The following is an 18,835-nucleotide window of genomic DNA, read 5'->3' as shown; positions in this document are numbered from 1 at the left end:
ACCCCTGGACCCCACCCTGCAGAGCCCACTGTGTTGGGTCAGGAGGGGGGGGTGGCGGGACCTGCCGTCTGCATCCCTGTCGCAAGGAAAAAGGGACGCTGTTACGTATTCACACACTCACCGCTTGATGCCCACCTCCAGCCAAGATGGCCGGGAAGTCACCCCAGGGAGACACCTGGAGATTCTGTCCCGAAGGCGGACGCTTGATTATTTATGCCCCCTGTTTACCTTCACCTCTGATGTTTTATGAGTCAGCCCGTTTACTTACAGCCAGTGCTCACGCTCGGCTTAATAATTCTATGCCCCTAACAGGTGAATGGTTAGATAATAGAAGAATGTGATGAATTATAACCTTTTGCATGTCGATTGGAGGTATGGATGATTATAGCCTTCCCCTGGCACGATTTTTCTTTCTTTTTTTTTCTCCTTTTTCAAAAAAAAAGGCGATGATTTAAATCCTGCCTCAGGTCAGTTTTGCATTATTCACCTTTTGCTGGTGAATTGATGATAGAGGGAAATGACCCAGCTTCTTCCTCATATTGAGGAATCCCTGAAGACTTCACCTGGAGGTCACACTCAATTACACTCAGAGTCAGACACAGAGAACAGCCCTCTGGTGCACGGAGAGCAGGACCGGGCGGCACAGAGCTGCCGGGAGCGTGGGAGAATAGTGTGCCGATTGAGGGGCCGGTGGGGGGAAAGCCCGCCTGGGGAGAGGGCCTCGCAGGTGGCTGTTGGGGTGCAGGTTGGGACGGGCAGGGCTCGGGGGGGGGAAAGGATGGTTTCTTCTAACATGCAGCTTGCCCGTGAAGTCGGGGGCCTCGGTCTCGCTGAAATGGAAGGCTGCTGTCCTTGGCGGGCCGTCCTTCTGTTCTCGGGTCCATTAGCTCCCACCTCTCTCCCTAAAATAACAACCCCTGTGCTGAGTGCAAGGGCCAGGTCACATTATCCCTAGGAAGAGAGGACACCTGCCTTTGGGACTTGCCCAGAGAGCCTGCTGGGAGGGACCCGCCAGGGCCACACAGGTTGGCCTGGAGGGACCTTAAGGCCACCAGTCCCGGGTCCCCCAGGCCCCCAGGTGCCACAGACCGTCTGCAAAGGGACCAGCCCCACAGCCTGTGCAAACACAGGATGGCGTTCTGTCTCCTTGAAGTCGGTGTCCGCTGACACAGGGAGTCCAGACTCCAGCCCAGCAGGGGGATGACCCCTCCCCAAGTCGTGGAGTGAGGCTGACCCCCCCAGGTCAGGGCCTCAGCCCACACCCTGCACCCCAGCTGTCCAGGTGGCCCCAAAGCACAGAGCTCATCCAGCCCCGTGAGCCTGGAGACCAAGGCCCAGAGGCTGTAAGCGACCCCCCGAGGCCCCACTCCCGGCACAGGGACGCCCGCCTGAGAAAGTCCCCCTAAATCCCGGTCCCAGAGCAACGTCAGCAGAACGAATCCAGTCCAGAGCACTGCTGATTCAGACTCAGCGGGGAGAGGCGATCGGAAACGGGAAACACTTTGTGAATAAAGCTAATTAAGAAATAGCGGATTTAGGGTTTCACGAGTGAGAGTGTGGCTCTGTGTGTCTGCACCCGCGAGACACGTCTCCGCAGGTGGCCAGGCTCCACACCCTTCATCTGCCCCTTCTGAGAGATGCCCGTACGTGCTCGGGGCGGGGTGGGCTGTGCCTGGGGCACCTGGGCACCAAGAGTGTGCAGCCTTGAGCAGGGGTGTGGCTGGGGTGTTCGGAGGGGAGGGGAGGGGAGGGTGGGGCGGGAGGCAGGTGGGGCTCTATCCGTGTGGCCAGGGAGACCAGCAGCCCAGGTAGTGAGGGGTGGGGGGTCCCCCCCCCGCCCCGCCGTACCCTAATCCAGGGCAGGGAGCCCATCCATCCCGCAGCCGGGGGTAGTGCCCTGCCCGCCTGGGGGAGGCCACCGTGGCAGATGGTGTGCCAAGCTCGATGCCAAGGTGGACACTCACGCCTGCCCATGTCCGGACGGGGCTCTGGGATGGGCCCATCCAGGGACACCAAACCCTGCCTCCAGCATCCAGGAAGTCTCCTCCCTGGGCTGTCCCCCCCTCCCCACCCACCACCGCCCCCTGGCTCAGCCCCGCCCTCACTACTAGGCAATTTGGACACATTCCTTCTCCTCCTTGTGCCTCAGTTTCCTTAACTGGGATATAAGGTTATGGGACAGTCCTAAGCCCACCTGCCCCTCTGAACACTCGGGGCTCATTCCAGGCCAAGCCACCACCCCCAGGTGTCCAGGCTAAAGCCCCCCTACCCTGTTCTCTCTGCACCCCTGGGAGTCCAGTCCAGCCTGCAGAGCCCCCTCCGGCGTGACCCTTCTTGGGTTTCTTCTCCCCACCGTGAGCCTGACAGTAGGGCTGAAACCCCGCCATCTGCCCTATGCCCTCGGTGTCACCTTGTCACCCACACTGCCCCCCGGTAAGGGCCTCCTCGTTTCACAGAAGAGGAACCAAGGCTTGGGGGTGCAGGGGTCAAAACAAATACCGGCAGGGCCAGTGAAGAGCAGCCCGTGTCAGACCAGCCCTGTGACCCCGAAAGCCTGCAACATCGCCCCCCCCCATTCTATTTCTAGGCCCCAAACAGCCCTTGAATTTCATGAGGGCATCTGCATGATTTTTGAGGCACCCGCACCGTCCTGCTTCCACATCTGCCCCCTTCTTGGCTCTTCATTCTCCCGACAACAAACTCCTATTCACCCCTTAGTACCCCACTCAGGTAGAATATCCCCCTGAAGCATCTGTGCCTTCCCAAGATGGCCTGAATTGCAGTGCCAGCTCGAACCCGCCTGTTCCTGGCTCGTGCTGATCACTGTCCCATGGAGAGTGTGGCTGTCCTGAGGACTGAGTCGGAGATTACCTGGGCCCATGGCGCCCCCATGACCCGTGACAGCCATCACTGTCATCAGGGCTCCTGGCCTGCCACTCCACACGAGCACTTGAGGGTGGAGGTTGAGGGTCACTTACTCGGCGCTCAGGAAGCATGGGGAACCCCACGTTTACATCTGTCCACTGAGTTTGCTCTGTGCCGAGTGAGTGGCCGTGAAGCCCTACGACCTCCCGGGCAGGGCAGCACCCACAGCGTGGGGCCAAAATAACGCCTCGGCCCCCTGCGGGCAGGGTGTGTCCACAAGCTGTCTGCACCTCTAGGAAGTTAACATCTTAACCACACCTTCTTGGGCATCTGGTAAGAGGACAGCAGGACCAAGTGATTTCCTCAGGGCTCTTTGTTCTCCAGATGTGCAGGTGTGAGCTTGGCCGGATCCAACGGTCAGTTCAGCAGCGAGGACCCCCCCCCATCCCTGTCAGTAATGACCCTTCTAGCTTGGATGAGACTGTAAAGACCCAGTGATGGGGTGTGGCCAGCCTATCATGATGCCGGGCTGTCGGTTTTGGGAAAATTGTAGTGTTATAGACACGCACACAGCATACAAACACACACGCACGTACACGTGTATGCACGTACTCGTGCACACACATACGTACCTGCGTGCATTGCACATACACGCACACACACGCACGCACCAATATACACCTGTATGTGCACACGCACGTATATAATTTCTAGTAACAGTGGCACAGAGGTCACGTTCACTCCGCTGTCCGGCACCCGGCCATCATTTACTCAGAAATACAGAATTCGGGAGCACGTTGGGAAAATCCGCGGGTGTCATCCGTTAGGAAATATTTTTGAGAGTAACTGGAAGCATTATTTGTAACTAGCGCAATTGTGCATCGGTGTTTAGGCGCCGTGTTCCGAGTGGGCCCAGGGTGACCGCGTGTCAGAACGGCACACTTGTTCCAGGGGGGCAACCGATCATCTGCACCAACGTTTCTGCCCGGAGACGCGGGCGTGTCTTCCAGGCTGAGGCTGCACGGGTCTGGCATCGATTTTCGCCAGATTTTGTTATTATATGTGTCTCACAGCTTTAAAATAGTAGCAAATATGTGCAATTTATTTAAACAACACTAGGGAAATTAACGCCATGCAAGCTCGTCCTCAGCAAATGAAGATAAAGCAGTTCAAAAAAAAAAAAAAAAAGCAGCCTTATGAAAACTCTTTAAAACCCCGAGCCTGGAATACAAAGGACTCAGGTGAGCATTCTGCCTGCTGGCGCCCAAGCCTTGCGGGGGGGGGGGGGGGGGGGGGGGGGGGGGGGCAGACCTGTGTTCTCCGCACCGTCACTGGGGGAGACATCGGGGGAGCCACAGATGGCCAGCACCCCCCACCCCGGGGCTGTGCTTGTGGCCGGGGCTCCCTGGCATCTCGTGCAAGGCTCCCAAGTCCGGCAGGCTGCCCTCAAGCCGACACGCTTAAGAACAAACACTAACCCTGTCCCTCCTCCCGGGGCAGGTGCCCGGGGACAGGCGAACTATTTAGCTGCGAGCTGAGAAGCCCCCAGACCGGGCTGTGGAACGCATCAGTCACCTGGGGGCCCCTTAACACAGACTGCAGGCAGTTCTCCGGGAAGGCTGACTCCTGCCGGGCCTCCGCACACATGACTTGAGGACGGGTAAAGGGGATGTGACCTCCAGGCAACGAGACCCACGAGTGAGGGGTGGCACTCAGCCAGGGGCTCCGGTCTTGAGGTCTGACTCCCAGGTTCAGATCCTGTCCCTGCCCACTGAGCTGTGTGACCTTCTGAAGTGACTCGGCCTCTCTGAGGCCCCCTCTGTGCCTCCCTAGGAAAGTGGGCTTGAGGACACGTCCTGCTGAGTCGGCGAGGGGAGTTCAGGCAGAGACCGCGAGGGACGCTCACGGCCCACAAGGCGCCAGCTACTCATGTGGGCAGGGAAGGCAGTTGTCTGTGCCCGGGCTGTGAGGGGACCGTGTGTGGCCAGGACCGTTCTGAAAGCGGTTCTGTGGTTCTCTGTGAAGCTCACGGAGGAAAGTAAGGATGCGACCCCATCGCTGTGTCATCCTGAGAGCTGGAAGATGAGTCACAGCAGCCATTGGTTTGACGTTAACAGAAGTCAAGGCCCCCGGGGACATGCACACCTTGGGTGGCCCCTCTCCGATGAAGGTGGGGAGTGGTGGACGAAAGGCTTGTGGTTTTAGTTGCCTCAAACGCTCAACTGCAGGAGCTCGGGCCGGGAGTCCGCTGGGGCCTGGGGGTGTCCCAGAGGGGTGTCTCCTTCCCCTGTGGCTTGTCCACGTGGCATTGCCCATGGATTCGGGAAGAGTTTACCTTTTCATCAAGTAGGTAGTTTTGTCCACATGTACTTAACTTATTTCTAAGCAGTTCTTTTGCAAAAAAAAAAAAAAGTGGGCAAGGTCCTGGGTCCACAGACGGCAGTGCTCAGACCACCCAGGCCCATCTTGCTGGCAGAGGGTGGGACCCGCCGTGGCTAGAGGCGGGTGGACTGGCCAGGTGCTGTGGGCTGTCCTATTCCAGGTGTGTCTTTGCCTTATGAGCCGTGATGTGCAGCTGGCTCCAAACCAGAGTCAAACGAGCACCAGCCATGAAAACAGTGCCGGGGCAAGGAGGTGGCACACCCAGAGACACCGTGCGTACTCGGAGCTCCGCACAGATACCGGGCGCACGCGTGAGGGTCCGCAGACACCGCGTGTGTATGTGAAGCTCTGCTGTGGCTCCTTTAATTTAGAAATTAATATAGAAACTTTTTAATATAGAAAGTCATACATGTTGCAATATTCAGAAATATAGAAAGGTAAAAGGAATAAAGTAAACTTGGGGAAAGCTCCCTGGTGAGCAGAGAAAACAAAAGTTTACATTTTGATGTTTCCTTCCGGTCTTTTCTGTGTCCTTACACACACACACACACACACACACACACACACACACAAATAGGGACTTGTGCTACGTGGATACTCTGTTGCCATTCTCCACTTACATTATTTGATGGACATTCGTCATGTCCCCGTCTCCAAAGGGTAGCTTTTAATGACTCTGTAATATCCCAAGATACAAACATAGCATTCTGCATTTGACTACAATTTAGGGGCGCCTGGGGGGCTCAGTCAGTTAAGCGTCCGACTTCGGCTCAGGTCATGATCTCACGGTTCGTGGGTTCAAGCCCCGCGTCAGGATCTGTGCTCACAGCTCGGAGCCTGGAGCCTGCTTCGGATTCTCTCTCCCCCTCTCTCTGCCCCTACCCCACACACGCTCTGCCTCTGTCTCTCTCTTTCTCTCTCAAAAATAAATACACATTAAAAAAATGTTTTTGCCTATTATTTGTGGCTATCAGATCTCCAGAGGTTTTTTTCCGATTATTTTCATTACTTGATGTATACATAATATCCATAATATTATTACAAAAACATCTGCAGTGAACGTTTTATATGGAGATGTTTGTTTGCGTGTAGTGTTTTGGGGGCAGATCTCCAGCTGTGGAGCTACTGGGGGGTTTTTTCCTAATTTTTTTTAATTGATGTACAGCTGACAGCAAGGAGCATTTTTGAGGCTGTTGATGGACTGGCCCAAAGCAGCAGAAGGCTGTGGTTAGCCCCCAGCAGCATCCGGTCAGGGCTCAGCCACCATCCAGTCCCAGTGGCTGCCCCATAGGCAGGGGCTCTGATGGCTTTAGTTGCCATAGCAACCCTCTGAAATCAGTGTTGTTATTGCCAGCCCCGTTTTATAAAAGCAGGCTAGAGTTTGGAGGGACAGAGCGACTCGCCCAGAGTCAGTGGACCTTAGGGTGCACATAGACACAAGACACCGGGTCTGCCTAACGCCGGCTCCAACACCCTCAAACACCGCTTGAGCCGACTAACACGGCACAGTGCACAGGACTGAAGATCCATTCATTTAATCTTGTCAGTTTGATAGGTGAAGAGAGTACGTTACTTCAGTTTGCATTCACTTGATTAACGGAAGGTGTGAACATTTTTGATAAGCTTACTGATTTTTTATTTTGCCATGACTTTCTATTCATGTCCTTTCCTGTTACCAAAAAGATTTAAATTTTTTATTGATTTGTAGGAACTCTTTATATATGAGACTCTCCATCCTTTGACAGATTTGTTGTAAATCATGTTTACCGGGGTTATCAACTGTGTTTAGGGTGTGTTTTCATAAACAAGAACTTTAAATTAAACTGTGTCTTCCAGGACGCCTGGGTGGCTCAGTCAGGTAAACGTCCAACTTCACTCAGGTCACGATCTCACGGTTTGTGAATTGGAGCCCCGTGCTGGGCTCTGTGCTGACAGCTCGGAGACTGGAGCCTGCTTCCGACTCTGGGTCTCCCTCTCTCTCTGCCCTTTCCCTGGTCCAACTCTGTCTGTCTCTCTCTCTCTCTCTCTCAAAAATGAATACACATTAAATAATGTTAAAAAAATAAAAATAAATAAATAAACTGTGTTTTCCCTTGTGATTTTTTCCCCGTTCTTCCGTTGCTTGATTTTTTTCCCCTAACACTTAGCCACTTTCCCAAGCATCATCCAGTCTCTCTGTGTTCATCTAGGACAGAACAGATTCTCTGAACAGATGCCTTTTCCTCTGCGCAGAACTTAACCAGACTTCTTTGACTCTTCTCTCCCCCCTCCGGCTAATGCTGCAGAAAGGGAAGCCGAGTGCAGGTCTGGACGCCTCTCAGCCTCCGAATGACACGCTGTTGCCGTGGCCCCAGCACCAGAATGCCAACGGGCTGAGGAGACAGAAACGAGACTGGGTCATCCCACCCATCAACGTGCCGGAAAATTCCCGCGGGCCCTTCCCACAGCAGCTGGTGCGGGTAAGTGGAGACCCCTCCTGCTGGCTGGGGAGGGTCGTAGCTAGCTCAGTGCGTCCTCTCCTCCGGGATCTTGCAGGTGAGTCTGGCGGATTTGTCCTGGAGCGGGAGCACGGGATGGTCTGCACTCGGTGTCCAAGAAGGTCAAGATGGTAATGAGACGGCACGAGACAGAGATCAGAAGGGCAGCCTCGTCCTCCAGGGAAGGGGGGTCCGGCCGGACTTGGGTCGGCTCGCCTGTGCTGATGGAAGGGGGCAGGGTGGCGACTTGGGCACCCTTCTTTGCTCACACTCTTTTCCAATTACGACTAAGACGCTGGATGGTGGAAAGACGGCGTGTCTGTGCTGGGGATGTGGAAAGTTCCGGAACTTGGGACGGAGACTGTGACCCCAAATTTGGGGCTTTTGCATCCCTAGTGGGGGGTAGGGCTCCTGCAGTGCACGAGCTCCCGGTCCCCTCCCCAAAGGTGCTTTCCCTGGGAGAAGGGAAGAAGTGGTTCTACAGATCTGTGTTTCAAAATCAAGGCCATCAACTAGCACTTTCTCCTTCCCTTTGGAGAAAATTGCAACCCACTGCGGGCAATACTTTGGTTAAACGACGGTGAGGATCCTGTTTAGCGCCCCATCGTTGGGGAGCGCCTCACCCCACTGGGCGGGGTGTTGCTACGGGTGGCCTTCCTTCCTGGGGCTGCTGAGCCTGTCCTGTCTCCGCTGCACCCACGCAGGGAGCTGGGCTGTGCGTTTCAAATGCAGACACGGAGCAGAGCGAGGCAGCGGGCCCCCGCAGCCGATGCCCCTCCACACACGCCACGGCCTCGGTGCCCCGGCCACAGAACCTCACGGCCCTGCGGGCACTGCACCTGAGGTGGTGACCTGCGACAGGACACTTGTGCTCATCCCCAAGCACCAAGCCCCTAAAACCCTAGGAATTTCCTGCCCCTTGAGAGCGCTGGAGTTGTCTTTTGTCATGTTAATTGTGACTTTTGGAGAGTCCCCTAAGGACTGGGGACTGGTTGCTGGTTGCCAGGGGAACCGACTCCGAGAGGGGAGACCTTACTTTCAGCCCTGCCCCCCAAACGCCTGGGACGGGGAGGGGCTGGAGGTCAAGTCTGTTGCCAGTGGCCAGTGACTTAATCAACCGAGTCTGTAATGCAGCTTCCATAAAAACCCCGAGGGACAGGGTGCGGAGAGCCTCCTGTTGGCGGCCCGGGGAGGGGCAGGGAGCCTGGCATGTCCGCATCTTACCCATCGGGGGTTCCTGACCTACACTCGTTATGACAATCTAGCGAGTAGACTTGCTCTGGGCTACGAGGGGGTCGTGGCCGGCCCTCTGGGTGGGAGCCGCGATGCGGGACTGAGCCCCTCCCTGTGGGACGGACACCTGCTGTTTTCGCAGCCCGCGTCAGAATAAACTGTGTCAGTTAAACTTCAGACACCCCGCCGGTGTCACAGGATTGCTTGGTGGGGGAGCCCCCCACCCTCGGGGGTCAGGAGTGTGGCCTGTGTTGCAGGCGCGTGAGGGCGCAGGAGGGACGCGGGACAGTCTTTCCACTCGTGGGGAGAAGCCACCCTCTGACCTCAGTTCCCCCTCCCCCGTGAGACGGGGAGCTGGAGCTTTCCAGAGCCCCTCCTGCCCTTGAGTGTCCTGAGTGTTGGGAGGTCCCTGTGATGCAGGCACAGACTTGAGCGAAACACTCAAGACGTGAACCCCAACCTGGGGGTGGAGTCCCAGGATCCCGTGTTCAAGGTCAGTCTGCCAACCCCCCGGCCACCGACAGGATGAGGGCGCTGATGACTTAGCTCTGTGGCCCCCACGTGCGCGCCCCCTCTCTGCCCTCGGGGACCCGTGTCTGACTAGCACTCGTCATCCATCAGCCGGCCTACCTAGTGTTTTTTGTCAGGGATTCATTTTTAATGTAAATTATGCTAAGAGGAGACTTTATTTGCGGTCACAGTTGGAAAGCTGGCGTTGGTGGCTGCGAGGAAGGCTGACCGGGAGACTCGCAGAAGGCAGAGAAAACACAGCTGTTGGTGTCTGGCTGTGTACTTGTCAGCCTCAGAACCTGAAGGCCGCCTGGGACTTGTTTCTAAGGGAGGCGAAGAGCAAATACCAGCCTTCCAAAGAGGCCGTAGTCCCAGCAGCTTCCTCTTGAATGTCATCAGGATGGAAAGCCTAGTGGAAGGCCAGCCGGCTTGCCGTTGTGTGGTTCAGTCTTACTTTCGGCCTCGTGCTTTGCCCTGCTCAAAGATCAGCTTGGTAGGAAGCAGTTGCTCTGACTCAGGGGTCGCCAGACTTTTTCTGTAAAGGCCAGATAGTAGCCGTTTTAAACAGCCAGCCAGGTTCGGGTTCAAATACTCAACTCTTGGCGGTACGAAAGCTGCTGTAGGCAACGCGTTAACTATCCCCGTGTCTGTCTTCCAATGAAACCTTATTTACAGAAACAGGCACCGGGCCAGACGTAGCCCAGTTTGACAAGCGCACATCCAGCTTACCTCCCAGCATCTGGGAAGCGCCCTGGCCCACCTCCCCGGCACTTGGCGGGAACCTTATAGTGAGTGCGCGACCTTGTGATGGGTACCGAGGGCTCTGGTCTGCTCACGCGCCGCAGGTGCACGCGTGATGTTGTGCGTGCATCCTGGCACTTCTGGAATGTTCTGCTGTCCTGGCTTTCAGAGTTTCTCAGGTTAGTGGTCCTAGGAGGGACACACGAATCTTTCCTCCTCTGCGCCCATCCGTACACAGGCTGTGAAAGGTACCGTAGGCAGAGCCCCCGACCCGCGAGGACTCCCAGGGCCTGTCCCCTCCTGGATGATGGAGAAGAAGACACTTCTGTACTTTCTACCCGAGGGACCCGCTGTGGTCTCGGGGGCCGGTCAGTCATAGCTGGAGGCAAGAGTAGCCAAGTCTCCCCCGCCGGCCGAGCCTTCGGCTCCCACACGGCCCGTGGATGCATTGATGGGGGAGGGGGTTGGTCACAAGGACATCTGTGTGCTCTGATGGGGGCCGCAGCATCCCGAGGACCCCCTTGCCACTGACACGTCTAACCTGGACCTCGAGGAGGGAAACGGGAACGTGGCCTCAGGTGTCCGCCGAGAAAAGCAGGGAACCGGTGGCACCAGCTCAACCTCGCTGTCCCCTGGCCCGCCCCGTGGCTGAGCTTTTGAACAAATTTGTCCTCCGCTCCGCGGACACCCTGGCGTGTCCAGCAGCCCCCATAGGGAGGGCCACCTCCGTGCTGGGCACGGCCACTCCAAAACAGGCCACGAGCTGAAGGATAGGGTGTGGGTTAGTGTTAGCTGACTGCTATCAAGGGCGTTCCCGGAATTTCAGAACTGAACACAAGACGGGTTGTTTCCTGCTCCTGTGAAGTGTTTTGGGGGAGGGGGGCTCTGTACCACGGTCACTCGGGGCCCCGGAATGAGGGCTGCAGGACCGGCTAGGCCTGGCCGTGGCAGGCACTCATTTTGCCTGAAGTCCACTGGCCGAAACCAGGTGTGTGGCCGTGCCTTATCGCAAGGGACACGGAGAAACGGGGGCCAGCCTCCCGCGCCTCTGGTGTTGTAAACAGCAGGCACTACGTTCATTGAATGAGTGATGGAAGCAAAGCCCAGGGGGGGGGGCGCTGTCTGGATGCCCAGCGGCTCACACACCATGGAGGCCGGGGCACCAGGGTCCCGGCAGAGATCTCGGCCCCTCCTGGTGGGCCTTCAGAGTTTCTTGACTGATGGTGGAGTACTTTCCGTGGAACGGAATCCCAAGCCGAGCTGGGATCTTATGGGGAGATGCATCCTCAGCAGATGGAAAACAGAATCTCCTTACAGTTTCTGTAAGAGATTTGTCTTTTCCAAGTGCACGCCCAGTGATCATGTCAGAACTCGGGGCAGAAGCACACACACACGTGTGCACCCGTGCCATCCCACGTGATAGCACACGCGTATGACACCCACACTGTCATGTGCTCACCTCCTGCCTCCCTCCTCCTCTTGCTCGCTCCCTTCCCCCCATTCAGCTCTTACCTAGCCCAGGCAGGGGTTTGGGGGGGGCTTCCTGCCCCCGTCTCTGTCTGCAGGACGTTGATGAGTTTCCTGTCCCTGTTTTGGGGGAAGTTGCTCCAGAAACAAGCCCGAGTCCCAGCAAACGTGAATACAGCTTGATGGGGCCGGGAAGCCAAGCGAGGAGCACTTTGAGGTTCAGCTGGGATCAGCTGCAGTTGTGTGCTCATTAAGGCATTTCATTCTGATAAAATATGCTAAATGAAAAACTGGGCAGGAGAGAAGCAGGCAGAACGTTCTTCCCCAAAAGCCTCTGTTAATTACAGGCTTTTTCCTTGGAAGGACTAGCATTAGTTCTGCGATGCAGGGAGAATGAATAAGTGACTTGGGTGGAGGAGAACCCTAAAAAGGGAAGGCTGGCCACGATGGGCCGGGCCGCCAGGAGCGGGGAGTGTCTGCGGCACAGTATGGAAGCGCTCCTGCGGGCGTGCCCACCGGAATTAGGCCGCCGTCTAAATTTAAGTGGGGAGGGGAGAGCGGCCACATCACAGAGGCAGCACTCGGAAGCTCCGGGCTGTCCCTGCTTCAGAGCCGAGGGGGGACACTCGCAGGCGGGCTGATCCCCTGGGAAGCCGGAGACCCTGTGTTCTGGGAAGGGGCAGGAGGGGATTTTCCCTGCTCCTGAATCCCGGCTCTGGAAGGGACGGTTTGGGGCCAGCTGAGGTGCCCAGCACCGTGCAGGCACCAGATTCAGAGGGAGGGGACTAGAGCGCTTTCCAGCTCCGAGGGCCTGCGGGCAGGCCGCCTGCTGCACGTCGTTCAGAATTTGGTCCCTTCGCTACCACGGTTGGGATTCCTTCATGTGTACCTTCGTGGAGGGTTCTGAAAAGCCACTTGCTTTTCTAGTGTGCGTGTTAGGTTTGACTTCTGGCAAGATTCGGAATGAGGATAAAATCAGACTTCTAAGAAGCCTAATAAAAATTCAGAACTTGTTACCTTGAGAGGTTGTCCGGGGCAACTGTAGGAACCCGCTCAAGATGATGAGGAAGAAGGCTGTGCTACCGGGAGACACATCCTTCAATTTCAGAAGTCGGTATTTTAACAGACAGCAGCTCGTGCAAACCTGTCCTCGGAGCAAGGCCTGGAAAGGAGATCGTCACATAATCGCTTAGCACAAGGGGTAGCCACGCGGCGAAGGTGAGAGATGAGCAGGAGGCCGTTTCTAGAGCAGGGAGCCCACGAGAGCACGGCTGCAGGGGGCTCAGAAGGACGGCCAGAATCCGCGTCCCACCTACCAGCCCAAGAGAGCTGAGAACACCGGACCGGTTCGCATTTTCCAGGATGTTTGGCTCCCGTTCTGTGCACAGGTGCCACATTGCTTCATATCCAACCACAAACATTTGCCGACCTGTGTGGATGCGGACGGGTGGGGTCTCTGCGGAGCTCCGTGAGCGATGTGTCCTGGGCCGGGGTCGGCACTGTGAACGTGTGAGACAGGGACACGGAGAGTCACCCCGTATCCGACCCAGGGTAGACCCTCCATAGATGTTGATCAGATGCATGAATGCATTTGATGGGACCAGCTGAAGTCTGACTCCGTGTTATCCTGCAAAACGTCCGCTGGGTAACCTTGTGGTGTGGTCATCACTGCGTTCGCCTAGGAACCTAGTTTCTGGCTCTTGGAAGGCATCCGTTCATGTGTGAGTGACCAAGCGATCATTATTCACCGTCTCACGAAAGTCAGGTGGCCCTTTAAGACGTGGCATGTGTGTGTTTCCCCCCTTCTTCTGTTCCCTCAGTCTCCAAGACAGGGTCTCACTCCTTAGCATGTCTCACAGGACCTCATGGTCTGACTCCGCTCCTTGGAACACCCAACTACAGCCATGCTGGGCTACGTGAAGATTGGTCACACCCTTGGTAACCTGGACTCCTGCGTACGAGCCCTTCCCTCAGCCTGGAGGGCTTTCTCACTGCACCTGATGCTCCCCAGCCTGGCCCCTCCCTGCCTCCTCTGAGAATACCCCGCTTCCCAGGACCGGCACAGGCCCTCCCACAGGGGGCATGGCAGCCCCATTGCCTGCCACCGTGGCAGAGTTTTTGACACTGTTTTGTCATGATTATTGATCTGTCTTTCCCACTAGACATAAAGGTCCTTGAGGGACAGTCCGCCTGTCAAGCACAACCTTGGGGACAAAGTAGGTGTCATTAAGGACTTATCAAATGAGTGAATGACACAGCTATTGTGCCCATCTCTACTGGTTAGCCTTTCATGATCATTTTGAAGATTGTGAGGTTTAATATACAATCCTTGAAACTAATTACTTCGGAAGTTCCGCTTCTGGTGATGGTAGAGTAGCGTATGTCAGACTAACACTTCTGAAATAACAACTATAAACTCGGCAAAAAAAAAAGTGTGCAACTATTTGAAGTTGCTGGACAGTGGTCAGTAGCCGACAGGAACTGAAAGGAGGAAACAGCACTGGGCGAGATCTTGTTTATGTGACTTTCCCTCTGAGATCACTTCTCATCCTGCCATCAACAGGCAGCTAGCTCTCACACAGAAAACCAATCTCGCTGGTCAGAGGGGTCGGAAGATGGGGTTTAGAACTGACAAAGCAGCGGAATGTGAGGGGATCAATCCTGTAAGACGTGTAGCCACAGATGGAGACTCTCACATCTGCTTATAACTTCTGCCTAGCCAGGGAGCTGTGCGTGTGGGAGGGAGACTCCAAAGAACCCAGCAAAAAACAACAGCAAGAAGATTGAAAGAACGGAGCAGAAGTTTCAACTGCTGTCTCCTGCAAGGGAAACAGATTTAGATTTAGGTCCAGCCGAGTTAACCCCCTGCCTTAACAGAAATGAACACCCTTCAGAGAAAGGTAACAGAACCAGTCTGTACAATGTATCATCGACAATGACCAATACGCAAACAAAAATTACTAGACATATCCCCAGAAAATAGACAGAAAAGAGAGAAAGAAGACAAAATGTAACCCATAATTAAGAGGGAAAAACTGCCCGCAGAATCTAACTCTGGGATTACTATGTTAAAATTACCAACAAGACTTTTGAAATATCTTGTACAGATACGTTCAAGGACTCAAAGGAAAACACAGTCAGAACGAATGAATACATGTGGAACCATAGCAGAAAAAATGAAAACTAAAAACAGAACCAAATTGAAGTGGTGAAGCTGAAAAGTACAATATCTCTAATAAAAACTTGCTGGGTGGGCTTCCAAGTGGATTGTAGGTGGCAGAAGGGTCACTACATTCAAAGATAGACCAGGGGGTCTTGGGTGGCTCAGTCGGTTGAGCGTCCAGCTTCGGCTCAGGTCGTGATCTCGCAGTTTGTGAGTTTCAGGCCCACATGTGGCCTTCTGCTGTCACCACGTGGAGCCCGCTTCAGATCCTCTGTCCCTGTCTCACTATGTCCCTCCCCCACTCGCAGTCTCTCTCTTTCTCAAAAATAAATAAAACATTTTAAATAATTAAATAAGTAAAGACAGATCAGTAGACATCACCTAATCTGAAGAATGGTAGAAAACTGAAACACAAAATTTCAGCTGGATAAGAGAAGCGAACTTACAGAGAGCCAAGAAATCTGTTGAACCACAAGTAGGATAAATACAGAGAAAGCCCAATCTTGATCATCAGTCAAACTGATGAAATTCAGAAACTCGAGAGAAATCTTGAAAGCAGAGGAAGAGACACAGTCTGTCGGAGGGCAGGGGCAGCGAAGGTTGGCTTCTCTCTCGGAGGCCACTGGGCAATGGAAGGCCATTTTCAAGTCGCTGAATGAAGAAAACTATCAACCAAGAATTCTGTATCCAGAAAAAAAATGTCCTTCAAAATTAAAGGTGGAATGAAGACATTTCTGATAAGCAAACTGAGGGAATTCATTACCAGCAGACCCACAAGAAGTGGTAAAGAATGTTCTTCAGGCTGAAAAGAAAGGACAAGGCCGGAAATTTTTTAGATCTGCAGGAAGGGATGGGGAGAACGGGAAAAGATACACTTGGGGGATAATATTTTACTGAAAAGACAGCTGACTGTTTAAAGCAAAGGTGTGGGGCTGTATTGTGGGGTTTATAATTCATAAGAGCTAAAGAGACAGTGGCATCCACGGCTTTGTCACCGGAACGGAAGGAGCCGTTGACTGAAGACGTGACTCCAGGGGAGTTCTTAAGGACCTGGAGTGACGTTCTCCTGGAAACTCTGTGACTCCTCCCACCGTGAGTCCCGGTGGGAACTGCCGCTTTCCCAGCCCCCCGTGGGGGGGCTCAGGCCCTGCCCCCCCGCCCAGCCCGGGTTCCAACACAAACACACCACTCGAGACCCTTCCGCAGCAGCCGTCCAGGCTCCCTGTAATTACACATCGGGTGGAGACCTGAAGGGAATTCACACTGTCCTTGCTAAAGCCCGAGGGACGTGAAGAAAGCAGCCGTTCACCGACTCGGCGGCCTTGGGTTCTGTGATTTAATCAATCGCGCGAGAGAACAGTGCAGATCCTTTGTGTCTACCGTTCCCTCGCCGGAGCAGAAAACGTTCCCTTTCTTGAATTGCTTTAATGGCTATATTTATGCAGCTGAAAGATCTTGAAGAAACGGAAGTAGAATCAAATCACTGCAAATGCTCCGATAATTTATTGGAGAATATTTAATTAGAATATATTAATATTTTAGATTTCCATCATTAATTTAATATTCAGAGATTTGATTTAGTCGTTGAATTGCTGTAGTGCCTTGTGCGGGTGGGTGTTTAGGGCAGGCGCTCTGAGCACCTGCCACAAATGGAGAGTCACAGCGGGGCTCCCGCCGAGTAGGACTTTTGCCATGGCCACCAGGCTCGAGTCTGCAGACCAGACTTCATCTGCAAGTGTGGGCACGAGCTGGGAGTTCCGTTGGGCCTCACTGTGGAGGCCAAAGAGGAGGTCGGGCCGATCAGGTCAGGGCTCAGAATATTCTGGAACTCAAGGAGCAGTGTCCAGCAATGGTGGGAGGAGGTGGCTGGGCAGGTGAGGGCTGCATCCCACCTGGCTGGCAGGTCTGGTTCACTGTTCCTGTTCTCACTTACCTCCAGGACAATTTAGTTGTTACCAGGGAAACTCCCCTGTCCCCTCTGGCTGCCCCGGGGCTACCGTAGGGTGGGGCTGGTCCTCCGACAAGTGCCAAGAGGGGGTCGAGTCCTCAGAGTATATTGGGGTAAGGCTGCTGGCGGCCCTCTCCTGGAAAAGGGTGTCCTTCATTCTGGTGTGAAATGGTGACAGTAGGTCGTGGGGAAGGTTATCTGTTCATCCATCACACGCTCATTAAGCTTTTCCGTACAACCTGAACGCCCGTTCTGTGCTGTTCAGGTGCAGACGGTACACAGAGAACGGATGAGACAGAGTCCAGCCACCCTGGAGTTTATGTTCAGGGGAGAGAGATAAGTAAACCAACTATTAGGGGCCAGAGGGTGTGGGGTACAGTAGCAGAAGAATCATGGTGCTGCAGAAGGGAAGAGATTTGAGCAGGGGGAACAGCAAAGTCTTAGAGGAAGAGCCAGGAGGTCAGAGTGACTGAACGGAGACAGCCAGAGAGAGGGGGAGGGTGAGCAGCCAGCTTGGAGAACCAGAGGTCCAGGTCCTGAGTGGGGCGTGTGACTGTGGGGGGGACTTGTTTTACTCTGAGACCCAAGGGGTGATGGGATGAGGCTTAGATTGGCCAAGACCCCTCCGGCTGCCGCTCAGGGACCAGGCAGAGTGGCAGCGGCCGAAGGAGACTGCCTGGTGAGGGGGCCCCTGCAGCGGCCAGCTCCGAAGGGCGTTGTTCCACCGCCCTTGCTTGGCACGGTAACGGAGTTGAAAACCTCGACAAAACCTCTTTGTTACGTTTCCATCTCAGTGAAATTCAAGATTTGGGATCTGCTGCTGCTGTGGGAGTAGCGAGACCCTTGGGCTCTCCCCGATCTGAGCCTGGGCTTGAAGGGAAAGGGGCCACCCCTGTGTGACTCTCCACCCCCCCCCATCCCTCCCTGAGATCCCAGAGCAGCGGAGGGCGCCCCCGGCCTGGCCCACGGTGGGTGGACCAGCAGCCCGAACCCGGTCACCTTGCAGATGCGTGTAGTGTGATGTAAGCGGAGTTCCGCGGAAACGTGAATTCGTTCCCAGCATTTACGCCGTGGAACGTAGGGCTTCCGTTCCCTGGAGAAAAACCACACGTGAGAGTATTTCCTTGAACGCTCGGGACAGCCGCCGTCCACGAGCCCGTCCTGGGTGCAAGCGTCAGCGGGACCGGGAGCCTCTGCCCCTGCTTCGCTCACCGACAGTCCCGTGGGGCCCCTGTGAGCATCTGGGTTGCGTCCCCCGGGGCCAGAGTGCACCGAGCAGCTTCGATGGGGCCAGCACATTCCTGGGAAGGACAGGGCGGGCCCGTGGGCACGGAGCGACACGCAGGTGCGGGCAGGACACAAGTGGGCAGGGGCCCTGGCCAGCCAGCACCTCAGGGTGGATTCCAGCTCCGCTTCCTGCCGGGGGGGGGGGGGGGTGGGGGGGCGGCAGGGATGTGGGCAGGAGCGCCCGGCAGCCGCAGGAGGAACATCCCGCTCTGTGTCTGACCCGGGGCTCCGGGCCGCTCCCCCATCCTGAGCAGGCCAGCGCCTGTGAACACCGGGGAGTGACGTCCCCGCCAAGCCGCGGATTGGCCCGTGTGGCCATGTGGTGAGCCTGGCTCCGGGGTCAGGGCGCGAGGATGGCACACTGGGAAGCGTGAGGGGCTGAGGCCGGCGAGAGGGGGCGAGGCACCCGTGCTTTAGGTTTGGGGGGGGGGCGGGGGCAGGGGTGAGGACGGGGTCTGGCGAGGAGACTGTTCTGCAGGGTCCCGCAGGGACCCCTGCTTCTGGGCAGGGCGTGCAAGACAGGCCGGGCTCTTCACGCTGTGCGGTCTGCCCTGCAGGGCGGCTCGGCCAGGGCGGCTCGGGGCCCGCCCTGCTGGCTCCCTGAAAGTCACCTTGGGACCGGCGCCTGCGAGGCGTGTCTGCTCCTCGAGTGGCCCTACGTCAGGGGTGATGCGGCGGTGGCAGTGGGGGCCTTGGCCCAGACACTCGTGACCCACAAGGCGTGAGAGCCTCCCTTGGACCTCGGGGTCCACTCGGTGGCCT

The 18,835-nt window shown here is 55.7% G+C and overlaps 1 protein-coding gene across 3 annotated transcripts in view; it reads left to right on the top strand.

Annotated features, from left to right (window-relative positions):
- Window positions 1-18,835, top strand: part of CDH4 (cadherin 4) — a 539,030-nt gene that overhangs the window by 399,372 nt on the left and 120,823 nt on the right. For all 3 annotated transcript variants that reach the window (XM_023251048.2, XM_019826279.3, XR_002740881.2), the window contains exon 4: window positions 7,533-7,706. In XM_023251048.2, the coding sequence (XP_023106816.1) occupies window positions 7,533-7,706 (174 nt within the window). The remainder of the gene's footprint in view (window positions 1-7,532; window positions 7,707-18,835) is intronic.

The sequence above is a fragment of the Felis catus genome, chromosome A3 (assembly GCF_018350175.1).
Source record: "Felis catus isolate Fca126 chromosome A3, F.catus_Fca126_mat1.0, whole genome shotgun sequence".
Classification (NCBI taxonomy): domain Eukaryota; kingdom Metazoa; phylum Chordata; class Mammalia; order Carnivora; family Felidae; genus Felis; species Felis catus.
Note: the sequence above shows the minus strand (reverse complement) of the source record. Positions and strands in the feature narration are given on the sequence as shown.